The 18,092-nt window shown below is 43.3% G+C and overlaps 1 protein-coding gene across 3 annotated transcripts in view; it reads left to right on the top strand.

Annotated features, from left to right (window-relative positions):
* The window catches only part of PDE3B (phosphodiesterase 3B), a 1,530,363-nt gene that overhangs the window by 850,883 nt on the left and 661,388 nt on the right, over window positions 1-18,092 (top strand). For all 3 annotated transcript variants that reach the window (XM_078681018.1, XM_078681020.1, XM_078681019.1), the window contains one exon: window positions 6,250-6,387. In XM_078681018.1, the coding sequence (XP_078537144.1) occupies window positions 6,250-6,387 (138 nt within the window). The remainder of the gene's footprint in view (window positions 1-6,249; window positions 6,388-18,092) is intronic.

Here is an 18,092-nt window from a genome sequence, read left to right on the forward strand (position 1 = left end):
GCCTCACAACTAGTCTTTATCGCAAGCCAACAGAACGCAATACTCTTCTCAGCTACAATAGTCATCACCCCCGAGCCCTAAGAGATTCCCTCCCTTACTCGCAATTTCTTCGTATGTGACGAAATTGTTATTACAAAGAAGACTACTTTACTGAAGCTAAGACTCTCAGTATTAAACTCTGCAATCGTGGCTATTCACGCAAACTTGTACGACGCTCTCTGAAAAGTGCCTGGTACTGCCCTCAGGACGTCCTCCTTGAACCCAAACCCAAGAAGCATCAGGAGCGACTTGTATGTGTTACAACCTTTTCCCCCGCATCTAATGCTATACGCAAAAGCGTGCTGAAACATTGGCCAGTACTTAATGCAGGTGTACTAGATATTGAACGCTCTATGTTTGCTTTTAAAAGAGCGAAGAACATCAAAGATCACCTCATAAGGGCAGCGCTTCCCCAACCTGCTGCCAGGGCTACCATAAATTATGTATGGGGTCTTCCCACCCTTACAGACCATGTGAAATGTGGTGAATGTGTTGCATGTGATTTCACCATTGAAGGTAAACCATTCACTTATGAGACACTTAAGTATGAAAGAAAGCACTTCACTAACTGTAATTCCACAAATGTCATCTATGCTATTTTCTGTCCGTGCATGAAAATATATGTGGGACAAACACCACAAAAAGTCAAGCAACGAATTGGCCAACATCGCAGCAGGATCTGATGCAGCACTCCGAATGCGCCTCTAGTTAACATTTTCAGGCTTTAGGACACAATGAAAAGGACTTCACATGGACCATTATCAGTGCCATCAAACCCCCGCCAAGTGGAGCAGATATAACACAACTACTAAACAAAGAGGAGTTGAACTGGATACTCGTACTAACCGTATTCACAATGGTCTCAATCTAATGGAGGACTGGACATCACTCCTTTAATTCCTCATCTTCTGTTCTTGCTGGATTTTTCTCCAATGTTCTCTCCAAAATGTTATTTATTGTTCTAGTAGTGATTTTAACCGTACATATACACTTGTGTGTTGTATAGCTGCACTCCTTTATAACCTCCTTCAAGATGGCCGCCTTCTCTCAGCGTATGTGGCACTACCTCTATTTCTATTAACCATCACGTGCACCCCTCCCATGTGACTTATGTATTGCGACCCACTCAAAGATGGCCGCTATTAATCTCCGATTGCTGCCACCTTTTATTACCCATCACGCGCCTCCTTCTCTTCTTTCCAAAGCTGTCATTTTGTTACAGTGACCCCCACAAGGGAAAGCCATCTAGCCACTGATTTAATTGTGGTATCGCAACCCTTTCCAAGATAGCCGCCGTTATTCACCGATTGCTGGCACTACTTCTATTTCTATTACCAATCACGTGCCCCCCTTCCCATGTGACCTCATTCACTCCTCTCTTAAGCTGTCACTGCGCTACAGCGACCACCGCATTGAATCGCTGACCGGCTCCTGCCACGAGTATTCACTCGGTAAGTGTGCGCCCCGCCTGCCCCGTTTTTAAACACCCACTTCGCTTTCCCTCTGCATTGACTGCCATATCCTCATTTCAGAGTCTGCCGTATCCCGCTATCAGCACTGGCCCACCTCTCAACTTTTTTCTCCCCTTGTGACAACTTCTACCTGGTAAGCAACTCTCAAGTGGGCCAACATTACTCAGCGTGCCACCGGCTTGCTTTTGCTCACCAGTCCTTCTTTGATTGCAGGATAATTATCCTTTTCTGTGGACAGGACCCACTGGATCCTGACCCCTTAACTACCTCCATTGTGAGTGTAGTCGCCTAATTATTGGGTAAACGCGCCTTCTCCTTCATTATTCTTCTCACCGCGCCGTCACACATGCTGTATGCCGGCTCCACCTTTCGTGCAGGCCGTGTATTGTACTGGTTTCTAAACTTTATGCGGACACTTCCCTTTGACGTGTCTAGATGTAACCATCACCAAGTAGCTTGCTCACTATGCCCAGAAGCCTATTCACATAACGGTTTTAGACGTCTACTTCACTATCGGAATAAGGCTGCTTAATTGGTGGGCTACTTCACCTTGAGCATTATAGCTCCTTGCCGTCACTTCTGCATGTAGCGAAAACCTCACCGCTTTAAACTGTTCTTACTCATGCCAGCTATCTTGTATAAAGTCACACAAAGTCACAGGTTTCTTGCCTCTAGACTGTTTTTAAGATATTCACTCAGTCACCCAATTGTGTCTTAAATTGCCTATGCATACCTGTCCGCCAGTCACTCAGTCACTAATGTATTACCCAGAATGGTCTGTGCCGAGCACATGTTCTAACCTTACTTATTTTCTATTCGCCCCCCTTTTTCAAACTTTATTCTTTCGTATGTATATTCTTTCGTATGTATGTTCCATGTTTTATTATGTAAAAAGAATTTTATTTTAATGTCATTCAAGACAGGTGATTGATACCCTCTGTCCTGAGGATGATCCCATATATCCTTGCTAAGGGATCGAAACGTCGACACTAATGTACCATATGGCTTCAAATATTCTAAATGTACTACGCCATGGTACTTACATTTAACTAAGTCTGTCCACTGATCACTAGGAAACAGACCCTCTGCAATGCATTACATGACTGTGTTCAAATCAGAACTCTGGGACACCATAAATGAATATCACCAAGAGTGCAACTCTGTAGGAGGCCTTCAAAGCATACATCCACGGACTATGCATTGCTAAACATGCAGGGATCCTTAAGAGTATTTGTAATTACTTATCCCGAGTGGAGTGGGTATTGTGGGACATAGCCAAAATGCACAGCACCCAGAAGACCCAACTACATAGGCGTTCGATCTTAGTAATTGAATTCCAAGGCTGAGCGAGACGTGAGTGAGCTTGAGGAATATGCATAGACCTTCTCTTTTTGCCTGAATCCTTTCGTTCCTACTATTTGTTTGTCCTTCCTGTGGGTCACAGGTTGTGCCCCCTAGATAACTGGTTTTGTTATCATTTGTATTGTATAAATAAATTCTGTCCGGCTGGACAAAGAGCATATTGTCTATCTAGCATATGTTGATTCGTTTTCTAGGGACCCCTGTCTTTAGTAACAATACACGCAACAGTATGTCCAGTGAGAGACCAGGGCGCACAGTGCCGCTCTCGTGCCCTAGTTTTCACAGCACTTAAGTGACGAGCCTCCGCACTGAGGAGGGTACGACTGTTGAAGAGAACACTTGTGTTGCTCAAACGCTCCTGGCTTATTATCAACAACTATATGCTATGCATACTTCAGATGAACCAGATGTGATTGCTACACACTTAGCTGAGGTGGCAATGGTATTGCTAATAGGGGTACAAAAGCAATTTTTTTAGCAGCACCTATGTTGCATAAAGATAGAGTGCAGGCAATCGATACACTAGATGGCTCTACGGCCTGGGTCTTGACAGACTTGTGAGTATTTTTTTGCAAAGTCTACAAGCACATCTTGGCCCCACACTGCTGGAGGTCTAATCAGAAGCACTCGAGGATGGCATCCCCCCCCCCCCACTCTTCGGGAAGCCTTCGTTTAGGCCATTATTGCTCCTCAATTGCGATAACAAAATACTGGCTAAGATCATTACCACACTCCTCTCCCTGCTAATTAAGCAGATAATCTCACCCATTCAGACAGGCTTCGTACCACAACAGTCGATTACATCAACCTCCGCACCATATTTGCTGTTCTGAATCAAATCTCCCTAACTCTTCTGGCAGCAGTCACACTTCTAGATGCTGAGAAGTCATTTGATTTGCTTGAATGATCATTTCTGAAGGCGACCTTATCCAAACTAGGCTTATCCTGAGGCTTCCACGATCTCATTATGCTACTATATGATGGACCCACGGCCTGCCTGAGAGTGAATGGCTCACTCAAGGATGCCTTCCCGGTGACTAGGATAACCCGCTAAGGTGGTCCCCTTTCGCCTTTACTTTTTATTATTGCTCTGGACGCCTTAGTCCGACAACTACAGGAACCTCCTCTTCATAGAGGACAGCGGTTTAGGAATAGGCCACTCTTGGTAGGTATGACTGCAGACAATATTCTGCTACTTGTCCAAGACACCAAGCGTCTCCCCCATCATAAAAGCGAGAATACGATTTAGGCATCTATCCAGACTATCTATAAACTGGAGCAAATCTGAACTTTTTCCACTCGGTTACAACCATCCCATGTGACCTAGAATACCCCCTCCACTGGTGCAGGAATAACCCTCCCCCTCCCCCTCTCCCTCTCCCCCCCCACCCACCCCACCCACCCCACCCCCGATACCTCGGTTTCACTCTCCACTGGCAGAAAGTGAAAACCAGAACTATGGCCCGCCACCCACAAACTCACTACCCAGATAGACAGATCAAAATCGTGGTGCTCCTATGCTTCTTATACTTGTTATTAAACATACCAATTGCGTTAACCAATAACTTTGTTGCCATCTTGCGAAGTCTCTTAACTCGCCTTATCTGGGTGGGCCGAAATCCCAAGATGAGATGGGAAACTCTGACTCTTTCATGTGACCGAGGTGGCTTTGGTGACCTGGATTTTCAACTTTACTATTTAGTGGCACACTGTCGCTTTCTAATTACTGGTATCTTGACACCAGGCTCTCCCGCCTGAAACTAGAACTAGACCAGGCAGAGGAACACCCCCTATCCTCCATCCTACCAATGGGACTCCCACATGACCCAGCAGATATACGAACACACACCACAATCTGCTGGGTATGGTCCAAACTATGGAGATACCTGGGAGGCAGGTTACTATACTCTCTCACAAATTCATTGTTTTTCTTGTAAGACCCTCTGGTACTCTGTTGTTGTTAGGTACTATACTCTCTCAACTTACCACTCACCAATAACCCATGGCTGCCACTGACTAATGACTACTCGTACAACATACTTTGACAGCTCATCAACTAGATACAGTGGGAATCTCTTTACGAACAGTAAGGTGAACACACAACATGCTCACGGCCACTGGGGCTCCACACCCATGGACTGCTTGATCTTCCTCCAAATGCACGGCACACTACGGGATAAACTGCCCACATATTACGAACTACCGCCTCCTCCCTCTCCCCCTGTCATTTGTTATCTCTACCACGGAAAAGGGGCAGATTAGCCTTTTACTTGGGCAGCAGCAGGGTCCCCACCACAGATGGTTGGCTGAAAGACATAATATAATAGGACACCACTAGCTAAATTTATGCTTCATTGCAGCCACCAACCTACAGATCCAAAGACACTTGACAGCACCTCTGAGCCTATCTATTAACTTTAGAAACCAATGGCACTAATGATTCTGCATACTAAACTTGGTAATCCATACCACTTGTAATCCCTGTAGAAGAATACCTCCTGGGCATTGTATGTACAGGTCACCCTCTTCATCATCTGTACCTCAGGCCTCTAGCTCGATGTATGGCCCCGTATTGCCTCATATAAGCAGGATGCTTTCAATCTCACTTTTTAAATTACACATATTTGTCTGATACTGCTTGATCACAGATGTACGCTATATGACCTGTGCAGCATTATTTGTTTGTCCTTGCAAAGTTGAAAAATAAAGTTTAGAAAAATATATTTTTTAATGATTCGTGATGCTGCTTGCTAGTTTGCTGTAAACATAAGTTACTTTGGGTTTCCTCACTGTGTTCTATTTTTAACATGTCCCTTCCTTGATGTAGAACCTCTTACTTTCAACACTACTTCAGTGACTGTATTGAACACTTAAAAAATCTATCACTGTGTTAAGAGGACTGTATGATCCTATGATGGTCAGATGGCTAAAGTGAGTGGCAGACCCAGTGATGAAGCACTCACCTTATGTGGTGTGTGTGTGTGTTACCTTTTTTAATTAACAGAACCCTGTTAGACAAGACATACCTAACGCAGGCAAGATGAAATGGTCTCACAAACCTAAGTGTACAAGAAAGTATCTTTATTGTGTTTTGGGACTAAAACACCTCGTCAGCCTGGTTATGTTTGAATAGGTAGGTTGCGTTAAAGTCCTTTTACAATATCTTCTTCCCCCTTCTTTGTGGTTTTCAAGTTAGATAGAAACAAAAGCAGCATTGGAATGCATCTTCACAGCATAGCAGAAAAGCAGATGGTTGTGATTTATTATTGCAATCTCATGTGTTAAAATAAAAATGTTATTGTTTATTGGCCCTGTGGAGCAACGAGGAATCTGAAGAAAAATAGATGTATTAAAGACATTTTGTTTAATTTTTCAGATGATTGAGGATATGTCTTTAGAATTAATGCTAGTAGAAGATCATGAGTCATTAATAAGCAAGTTGAACAACTGGAATTTTCCAATTTTCGATCTTGTGGATAAGACGGGTGGCAAATCTGGAAGCATCCTTAGCCAGGTAATTTGGGTGTTTTTCACGCACATTATTTTCCACCTCTTCTGCCAACTTGAAATCCTCTAGAAGATTATTAAAATTTTCCAAAATACCTTCATTACACTATGATCTTTTCAATTTCCTGTGTATTTTCTAACCATTTTTGGGCCTTACCTACCTCACCATTACATACCACTTTTAGAAGAATCATTTTCTTCTCAAACTTTTTATATTTTCTTAATGTTGTAAACTTAAATCAATATGGAATATACTTCCACAGGGATCCTCCATAGGTTCCTATTAGAATTCGTAACTGAGACTGCAGAGAAATTCACACTACATTTTACAACAGTGTGTGCAAAATATAACTTTTAAACCACTATAAAGCAGCATTTATGTACACAAACTTTGTAAGTGCATAATTACCAATGACAGTTAATGATATACACTCTTTAAAAGAAGCAGTCCAAGAATGCATATCATCAAATTTGGTCCCCTAATGTTGATTTTTTTGTCCATATGTTATCCCAGAGGATCCCATTTTATGTAACTCTGGTGAATGCTTTCTTTCAGATTCCTATTAAAAGTGTCTCAAAAGTATGTCAGGATTAGCATAGATGTGCCAGTTTGTCTCCTGTTGTATGATGTGATGAGCTGCCAAGTAGTCTGTTTCATAAGTCCCAAGGGTGTGTGCATGCTACATTGAATAAGCAGCAATATTCATGAATTGTGAAACATTCTCTTATTCTTATGAACAAGTTTCTTCTTGTGGTGGCACTGCCAGACACATTTGCTGTCCACTGGTGCTCCGATCTATTTGTTTGAGTCCATATTAATGATGTCAGTCATTTCTTTTTGGCACTGATCACCTTATGTATATGAAGTATACAAAAAAAGTGATGGAAGTAATGCTTGAATTAATCTCAGGCCAGAGATGACTGATTTGTATATGGCTGGATCCAGACTGCGATAGTATACATCCGGGCAATGCTCTGGGTGGGATGGTAATGCCCAGACGTGGGGGCTGTGTGCACTGTAACAATCTATACCCGACTGATGAGTCCTAATGAGGGTGAAACCGGACTTGGGTTGCTTGTGTTCCAATTCAGAGGAGGACCAAGCCTGGCAGGGTGGAAATGTTTCTACTGGCGGAGGATCAAGACTGGTTTGCGTATTGCTAGGTCGAAACTGAGGCAGCATTGTTCAACATAACTGTAGTCTGGGATGAGGCCCCAAGTAATTTCCAGTGGCTGAGATTAATTCAAGCATTCCGTCCATCACTTATTTCTATACTTCAAATCCTATGCATGTGGCACTTCCCCAATTCTTAGCTTAATTTCTGAGTACTTCAGAATATCCAAGTCGCCATTAAACTTTGACATATGGAAACTAAGAAGATTTAGGAGGGCCTGGAGTCCCTTCATTGTGGGAACAAGGAAGAAACTGGTCTTTATTGACCATTTACGTCCTGTGAAACAGATGTATTTGCAGATGTATCCCTAATTACATAGGATGCTCATGTATGACTATTTTAAATGTGATGTCTCTAATCCAGGGACTCTTAATTGCATACAAATGTTCTGGAAATTTGCAGTAGCAGTGGTTTCACACAACCACGCTTGTTGGGAAGATGTTGTGTTCTGTTGAAAGTACTGCCAGTACAAACCTTGTTGCTGGTAAATGTATTCCATTATTTTAGCTAAGCCTAAAGCTGGTCTATTGAACATGGAGGAAGAAAGTTATTAGGCAAACTTCAGAAGACCAGCAATCAGAACTGCACCAAAACTCCAACCTTACAGTGTTTTAATTATTTGTGACTGCATAAAACATCAATTGCCCAACGTGTCCTCCATAATAGCAGAACAGCGATTGTTAGAAAAAGGACGAACACACATTTCTGTGTTTAAGTCCTGTAGTCCCAAACAAGCTGCAAAGTACAGAGCCCACCTAATACTCCTAACTTAAGCCATAGAGTGACAAGCAACACATCCAATATTGTGAATGACCATGCTGCCTCACATTTGGTTGCCACTAAAGATGGATTGTCTCTGAGAGGCATATGTGTTTTATACAACACAATCGCTAACAGTTGTCATAAGGAAACTCTGCAAAGACAAAAGGTTGGACTAGGGTCAACTACATTAATACTCATACATCCATGCAGGTTTCTTCTGCACTTTTAAAATAGGACTTATACCAATAAAATCGATTTAAACCTAAAATAGGACTTGCTACACCATTTTTACAGCTCTTTGACCCAAGAAAACCCCTACGCTTTTTCACGTTGCAGCAAAAAGTAAGGCACTTTGACTATTTTATTCCTATTCCACTCATTACCGTCCTTCATCTACAACAATCTTTTAACGTTCTTAACCTGGAGAGTTTCTGAAAAATGTGACTACTCTTTACCTAACCTTCTACCCTTCTACACTCATAATCAGTTACCAACGTGAACATTACCATAAAGAATAATGTGAAACTCCTTTTTGGAACCACTGTTGCTTGGCTTCTTTCTACAGCATCCTCACATTCCATGCTCATCCATCTCTTTCACAAGAGTCCTCTATTTCCTACTAGCCATTATTTCAAAAGGACTTTTTATCCCTATTCTTAACTGCAGAGGTGCAGTAAGCTTACAGAAGCTTACTAAAGGAAACCCTCCACTCACCTTTGCAGTGCGTCAACTGCAATCCCTCCTTGAACCCCCCTTCCACCTTTCAACTAGACTATTCTCTAATAGTAATAGAGGTCCTGACTTGTTCTTCACAGTGAGATATTTCTTAATTTCTTTGGAAACCAATTGCACCTCATTGCCAGTCACTAAACTTTCAGGAAGACCCTCCCAAACAAACAGTTTGTTTGGAAATTGTATGACAACCAGTGGAAACCTCACTCACAAACGTCACCTCCATCCAATGCAAATCTATTTTGCAGTGGAGGATTTGGACTGACCCCACCACTCCCTCCCCCGTTGCCCCTGTGGTCATGGATATCTAAAGCCAGTTTTCTAAAAGATGCCCCAACACGATTAGCCGTGGCAGAAGGATAATGAACAGTTGCCCCTAGTACAAGGAAAACAGTCCCTGACCCTATTTTCCTCATCTCTGCCAAAACAAAGCCACCAGAAACTTCATCTGAGAGGTGTAGTACCACTCTTTTTCAGATGCCCCTCATGGACAAGGATGAGGATTTCTTCCCTCTCAGCATAGCAGGCACAACCAACATTTTTTTCTTGAAGAAAATAGAATCTCCATGCAACAATTCAACACGGATTTCTAAAAACTGCTACACCATTGCTTAGCACAGCCCTCAAGCAAACTAAATTTCACACTATTGACAAAACATTCCTGCTCTATGGCATGGATCCACTCTTCGTGTGAAATATGCCTGATCAACTGTCCTCTTCTGTCGATTAGAAACTGTTCATTCCTCTGTATCATCCATTGCCCCCCTACTGTTTCTTCATCAACAGTCTGTCTCTGAAAGACAGTCAGCCGACACTTTTCTTTTCTAGCCTATATTCAACTCTGAAGCAGTGTCCTTGCAACCTCTGCAACTACTGGGTTATCTTTGGCATAGCCATGCCTCCACCCTCAGTGTTGAATACATTAACCTGGTGATGATGACCTGTCTTACCATAAGTTTTGTTCCCCACACGTTTCCTGACATAGCCTTCCCACCACCAATGTGCTACTGCCTTTTTTAAGTGCCAAGTAATTGTGTTCTGCATCTCTCAAATGTGATGGTAACCTCCCCTCCTTCCTTAAGTGCACCTATTCCATTGTGACACTTTTATTCGTAGTGTGATATGGCTGACATGCTAGTACTGTTGTGATGTCCCTGGTCAAATCCGTGATCTCTTACACACTCTCACACCAAGTACATGTTTTATACTTTCCAGTAACACCTCTCATGTTCACAGTTTTCTCAGATGTTTGGTACAAAAGGTGAGTAGTGATCTGCCAGCCTCAAAATAAGAAGTAGAGCTTTATTCTGAACTATTAGAGCCTCCTCTACAGCCCTTATTAATTTAAATTTGGTTGGACTGCCCTCTTTATCGAGCCTGTGATCCAAATATTCTACACAGTCATCCCTAAACGTTCTCTTTTTTTTTTTTAAAGGTTAGACTACTCCGCCTTAAACCTACTAAAACTTGGTTTTAAATAAAGTAATGACCTTTCTTGTTAGCCCAAAGACTAGAATATTGCTTATGAAAGTATGTCATGTTAAAGATTCGATTTGAAGAATTGACACATTGTCAGCTGAACCTAGACAGAATGGCATGCATTTACTTGACCCAGTTAGGGGTGACAAAGAAAATCGATGGTCTGGATTCAGGATGAAGTGAGATTTGGTAATATGTTGATGACAGAGCTAAAGTAGAGAACACCTTTGCCCCTCTTTGTCTTTAGCATCTGTTCACTGTTTAGCAAAGGTCGTCTATCTCCCAAATAGCTGCATTAAGGTAAAACATATCCATGAAAGGCTAAAGCTCACTATTGGATGTTTTCATTAAAGCAATAGGGGGCTAACCACTTGAATCCCTTTGTAAGCCTTGACATCATCCATGCAAATCTTAAGTTTTTTACACTGAGACTTTCGTATCACTAGGGATAGATTGACCTTGCATACAATAGGTACTAAGATATCCTTCAAAATGATCTTGTGAGAAAAGCTTTTGAGTAGACCCAACTTGTCTGAGAACATCTCGTGAAATTTCACTGCTCAGTCACCAGGCAAGACTATACCTCAGCATCGTTCTACCCAAAGATTTCATCAGGATATTTGGGATAAAGGAAAATTTGAAGATTCCATTGCTGTGGCCAACACAGCAAACAAGACCCATCATAGGCCACATATAACTTGGATTGTGCAAATATTGCCTCAAAGCTGTAATCGGTTACAAAATGCCAAGGACTTCAATGGGTTTATTCCCATATTGCCTCCAGCCTTAGGTCAGGAGGGTGCATCTTGCACCCCTCAAATAAGAGCCAGGGATTTCTACCAACTGGGTGTAATGTGTTCCTGAATCAGGCATTGCTTTAATTCACATACCCAAATCCCAGTAAAGCAATAGGTGTTGTTCTCCCCGGATTTGTAAGAGACAGTCCTTCTTTGATATATTTGGATAGCTGATTGGCTTTCCCTCTGTCTTTCTTTGGAATAACACCCTTTCTAGCTCTGCACATGTGGGAATAATGTCTTTTCATTTGTCATCCCTGACATGGCTGACCACTCTTATCCATGGACAATTTTCCCTCAGTGCCACACTTGAAACCTATGCATTCCGATATTGAGCATATCTGGACTGCATGCCCTGTGTGATGAAGATTAATACATCAAAGGATTTTTAAATGATCTCATTAATACATTCAACTTATATTGGATCTGAAGTTGCTGGTATTTACTAAACTGCAATTGCAGTTGCTCAGCTCGTTCTTGCTTGGCATTGGTTGTTTAACAAACCACCTCATCCAATGTTGTGGTGGTCGGATTTGATCACCTTATGTGGCCTAGAAATATATATTTTCGAAAACAACTCGCAAAGGGTCAGGCCATTGTGAATTTGGGATCAGATTAAAGATTTGATGTCACTGCTTATAATTCAGCTATGGGCTGAATTTATGTAAAATTTAGATTAAATAAGTTTTGTACTTTAGTTTTGAAGCTATTCAGGTTTATGCTGGGTTACTATCCAGTAAGAGAATTGCATTAATTAGTATTGTGGCTGTGTGCTGGCTTGGCACTTAAAAAAAATCATTTTGTGTAACACGAAGAATGCTTTTTGATATTACTTTCCTAAAAAAAAGAAACGTATTCCTAAATACATTCAGCCTTACAAAGTTCTGATGCTTCTTTAATATTTCTGAGTTTATTGTACGCCCCTCTCTTTACATCGGCTATGACTTTCTCCACTGCTGACATCTGTGTGAGACCTGACTGCTGATTTCCGACCTCCATGATCACCATGGCCTTCAGTTAGGTCAAATGTGCAGTATTTAGGAGCTCTCATTATAAACTTTACATGCTAGTTGGTCTATTCAGCTTGTCCTGTATAGACTCATATTCGGCGCCACCAGTTGCTTCAGATGCAGTGAGTCTCCCTTCCCCATTAACTTGATTCTTTTAATCACTTCATTCTTTTTCTAACCATAGTTTTGTGGATGCTGGCTGACCCAGACCTCTAATAGTGCAGCCTTTTGCAATGGAAATTAGAGGAAATTTGATTTCTTTGACCATAGCTTTATCATATGGACCAAAAGAGTGCGGCTAACCACCATTCGCCCCTAATTCTGCCTTTTTCTTGGAACATAAATAGTCTGGTGCTGGGGAGTGGAGCGCAATGCCAAGACAGTCCTAAGCCCTTGCCCCCACCCCTCAACCCCCACCCCCACTGTTTTCCCCTGGGGGAAGAAGGGGGACAATTAGGATGTTTTCAATTAGGATGTCACTAATCTGTCCAGACCAGGGGGTCAGAAAGCACACAAAGCCATCATGGGGGAAGGGGGGAAGTAAAAAACAAAATGGGTTGCAAGATTTGCCCTTCCTAGCACTGCACTGCATCCCCAGTCTATCTGCTATCCGTGAGCAGTAGAGTGCAGGCCTTTGTCGAAATAAAACCCACAACAATCCAAATTTCCTCTTTCCCAAGGGATAAAGAAAGACTGTTAGGGCCATTAGAGGTGTGGATCTAGCCAAATGTTTGGGCAGCGTGGCACCCAGCCAATGTATTTTTTTTTTAACTAATATTAAAATCTCTGGCTAGTGGGTGGATCCCTGCTTGGGACAATCCTTCTGTGACAATCTCCAAAATTGGATTCTCTAGGGAGAGGTACCATTGGAAAGATGATATTCACCCTTTAAGGTTACTCCACATTTTTTAGGGGCTGTACTCAATTTTGTAATTTGCACATTGGAACTCCAGCCCATTAGTTAATTCCATTGCCCTGGCTGCCTAACGCTCCAGACACTCCTTTCTTGCACAATGCACTACACGTATCTTCTGTTTGTTTAAAGTCAGAACTGAGAAGATGAAACAAATTATTCATTAAAAGTGCTTCAGTTAAGGATTGCACAGACTCCAATCAAATTCACAAAGGCATGATATTTCTTCATAGTTCTTTATTCATGTTGTACACAATATTCAGCAAATGTAGCCAACGCGTTTCATCCCTTTCCAAAGACATAACTCCTGTAGACGGTGTGAAATATCAGCTGTTGCTACCAAGATTCAACAGCCGACTTGGGCTAAGACTGTATCATTTCACAACCGCAAACATTCCATCAAAATTACAGAGACTCCAAGCTTACTGATTAAGGTCTACCCTTAAATTGGAAAATCGTACTACGAATAGATGTTATGCGTGAAATTACGTTATAAGGACCAAGCCCTGAAGAAGTCTCTGGAAACTCTTTTCTGGGAAGCCAGCCCAGGGGTTCATGATCTACAGAACAGTACAAAGATTTTAAACGGTCTTGCCCAGCAACAAGCACTACTGTTAATTTGTTTTTAGATTATCAGCTCTCTTTGCCAGCCTAGTTCTCTCCTGAGCTGGGGTCTTCCATAGCAGGCTCCATTCCTTGTCTGCACTCCTTATCCACCCAGCCTCGCGCCTCTTTCTGGGTGACTGAGCAACAGCATCTACAGGGCCCCTTTCCCCACCCCAAGCCCAGACCAACAAAAGTTCATAGTACCCTCTTCTTCATTGTCAAATGTATGTCAGCTCTTCGTTTGTGTTAGGAACTGGTGTCGCAAGCCTTGGGAGTTGCCAAATCCTAGAGTTGAAATCAGAAATCCGTGCCCCCGTAGAATCCTACCAGGGCTTCCACACCTATTCTGTTCTCTACTCTTTCCATGCTCCATATCCGCTTGTCATGCCTGAACAGTGACTTTCGGATGGAGGCAGATATTTTTGTGAATGGCGAGGCATTTACCCAACCCAGAGGCCCCAGACCATTCCTTTACCTCTGACACTCAAAGATCCAGCTCACTGCTTATCATTCTTCTGTGCAACTTTCTGGGTACAAAACAAAGGGCAGCTCCTTTCAAATCTAGAGCACATATTTCTGTTAATTGATCTTGGGTCACCACGTCCTGGCACTAGCCTTAAACATTTTTTAAAGCAAGTATAGAAATCTGAGCCTCGTCCATGGTCACCAGTGGGAAGGTCCCTCTGCTTTTCATGCAGTTGCTGTTGACTACTATTGAAAGTTCAACACCACCCTCTTCCTCAAGTAGGGAATTCTGAATCCGCCCCGCATTATACCATTGTCTATACTTACCTTTGATCTACCAGCTTGTGCATCTCAGTAATTATCTCACACCAGGTAGCACCAGGGGCAAATGTCATATATATGAATTACAGGGATGACACTATGAACTAGACAGCAACTGAGTCTTGTATCTTTTTCCAATCTAAAGCTAAAGTACAATTAGCAAAGCAAAATATTATACACTTTATTTGAAAGGAGTGGCACAGTCCCCTTTCGTCTGCAGTTTAACTTTAACGATCTAGGCTGAGCCCCATCTTCCACAGTGCTTTTTGTGGCCAGATACCATTCTCCGTTCAAGAACAGTCTCTCGCTCAGCCTGCACATGTGCACCCATACGAAACCTGCTGAGAGCCCTTTTGTGCCAGCTGGTTAAAGCAGCTGCTCTCATTTATAAAAGGTGAGCGCTAAAGGCTGTAGCAAAAATCTATTTTACACAACGTGCCAGTCTCCATTAGAGGCATCACATGCAATAGCGGAGTATACATTCCAAAGGTCCAAAAGCAACAAAAAAAGGTGTTTATCTGGTTAGCACCCACTTTGTTGCCTGCATGTACTAACACATTATACATTATCATGTGATTGAATAATGATATAAAAGCGTAATGAAAACAAATTGTATTTTTTGATTTACAGGTGCAGTGATTTGCACCAGTAGCATTGCCATCTTGTACATAAATGTATGTCACTGTATTCGTGGACTTTTATTTTTACTTTTCATATCCAGGTTTTTCTTTATGAAGATGAAGGCCTTATGCTGTACATTAAGCCCCCAACACTGACTATAACTTTACTCTTAGAGGGGATAACATTAAACAGACTAGGTGAAGTCCAGAAATACATTGTCATGATCAGTCTAATCTGTGCCACTGTCCAGCTGGTTAAGTCTTGGTTCTCCTTGTTTGAAATCTTTTATTTTAAAAACCTTTTTCAAAATTTGTGATTCTTTCTCAATGTAAGCCCTGCAGCTTTTTTTTATTAATATGTCTGATAGTCTTCTAGCTGGAGATTCCTTACCTTTCAATATCCCTAGGCATCAGACTAGATCCAGAAGATTTTTCATTAGAGTATTCCAGCTTGCCGGTAGGTGTCATTGATCGTCTCCATGTGCCGTAGTCTGCACCAGAGTGACATTGCGGTACCTATATAGGTGCCACCTAGACGCTCTGTCACTTCTTTTCTTTCCGCACCAGCCAGCGCTGATCCGGACACGGCCTAAGCCCCAGTCTATTTTTGACTGGATTTTTGGGACGTTTTGTCGAGAGTATTTTTAGGAATTCTCCTCCTGGTGTGTTTAGGTATGTCATCCAGGAAGATGGGATTCAAGGCCTGCAAAGTCTGTCACTGGCTGATGTTGGCGACTTACCAGCACTTAGTTTGCCCATGGTGTTTGGAGTGCAACCACGACTTGAATTTGAGGTCTAATTTCCATGGCATGAACCCACAAACTTTAAGGGAGCGGTCTTTCATTCTCATGGCAGCCCAGCATGGGACCCTGCAAATTGAGGTCCTGGTCAAGAGGAAGGTTACGGGATTAGTCACTGAGCCCGAAGTCATCATAGTCCCACTCCAAGTCCTCTGGATACTCTGGTACGTCGAGGCAGAAGAAAATGAGGAAGTAGTTGATGCTCTCTTTGACTTCTCCTCAGTTGGATGACGCGATGAAGGCCTCTTTCTTCTGAACCTGCACCTGGGCGGACTCCATGCCTCTCGACTTTCTGGGAGCCAGATAGACCCCCTCCCAACTGAAGGAGTTCTATGAAGCCATGCGCCTCATATTTGGGCAACCTAACCCCTTCGTGCATTCAGGCCCCACAGGGTTACAGGGGGCCCCTTCTGGTTCCATGTGGCGGCTCTGCCTCCAGTGGGCCCCCAAGGATCCATTCCTGGTTTCGAGGCAGTCATATCACCTCGACCTTCCCCGCCACTGGTACCGATGCCAAAGCTCCCAGGCGCCCACTGTTTGCGCCATCCCCATTGTCATCCCAGAGTCCAACACCAAACCGGATTGGGGTCTCCCAATGCCCACTCCAGCAGGATCCTTATTGGAGCCCTATTCTCTTGGGCTAGGCCTTACTGAAGACTGGAAGTGGTAACTGGATCCTTCAGAATACCAGCCCTAGGAAGACTAACTTAATATGGACTGTTATGAGAAACTGAGTGAAGCCAGTTGGCTGGATACTTCTCCATATACTGGTATGTTTTCTCCCCTACCGTGTTTACAGAGGAGGGAGCCTCATATGCATTGGTGGTGAGGAGGGCGGCTTAAGTCCTGGACCTTCAGTTGCCCTCGGGCGGTCAAGACTCACATCTTGATAGAGGTGTTGCAACCAGGAGTCTCCATGTCCAAACCCCTGCTCCCATTCAATGACTCCCTTACAGATCAGATGTCCTTTTTGGGACTTGGTACAAACCCAACACAGGGGCTACTGTGAAGAGGACGATCGACTGCCACCGCCCCAGGGAGACCCAAACTTCTTCACCCTACACGCAAGGGCTTTGTGGTCCAAGTCTCCACATCAAAGGGCGCATTCCTAACCACTCCTCCCACCATCCTTTCATTGGGGTCTCTGAACACCCCATGGCTTTTGGCCCATTATTCCCACACTCTCTAGGACACGTTTGCACAAATGCTGCCACAGGTCCAGGAGAAGGTCCGGGCTGTACCTTCAGGCTGGTCTCGACGGGAGAGATGCAGCAAAGTTAACAATCCGATGCGGACTTGACACGACCAACTTCCTGGGCAGATCTGTTTAATAGTTAGTGGTCTGAGGCACCACCCATCATTGAGGACAACTGGCTTTTCTGTTATGTCTAGACTCTCCTTATGGACATGCCCTTCGATGACACCCTTCTCTTCAGAGACCAAGCAGATTCGGTGCTCGAGCGAGTCAAGCACTCTAGGGCTACAGCCTGGTCCTTGGGGCTTTCTGCAGTCACACTTCACCCCAGTCCGCTTTTAGCTCCTTTGGTGGCTACAGAAGGGGCTCCCAGCCACTTGCCACACATGCTCCCCAGCCTCTGTGTGGTAGAGGGCACAATACCCACAGACCTAAGGGAGCCATAGCGAGGGTTCGATACCAGAAGTATGCTATTCCCTCTATGTTATGTTATGTTGTGTTTAATTTATACAGCGTGCAGCTACTTGAAAGTGTTCAGTTGCTAACTGAAGGAAAGGACTAAAATGAGCACAAAACAGCAACTAGAAAAGCAACGTTTTCAGTTTTTTCTTAAAGAGCAATGGTTCCTGGAAAAACCGAAGAGCCAAGGGCAACATGTTCCAAGCCAAACTGGCTTTTCGCACAAACGAGATACCACCATTCGGTTGAACCTAGGGGTCTGTAACAGCTGCTGGGCGGACGAGCGCAGCTGTCTTCCTGGTGTGTAAAAAGCAAACCTCCTCTGAAAATATAAGGGACCAAGCACATGGAGGGCCCTATGAGCGATGGTCAGCATCT

The sequence above is a fragment of the Lissotriton helveticus genome, chromosome 3_1 (genome assembly GCF_964261635.1).
Source record: "Lissotriton helveticus chromosome 3_1, aLisHel1.1, whole genome shotgun sequence".
In the NCBI taxonomy this organism is placed as follows: domain Eukaryota; kingdom Metazoa; phylum Chordata; class Amphibia; order Caudata; family Salamandridae; genus Lissotriton; species Lissotriton helveticus.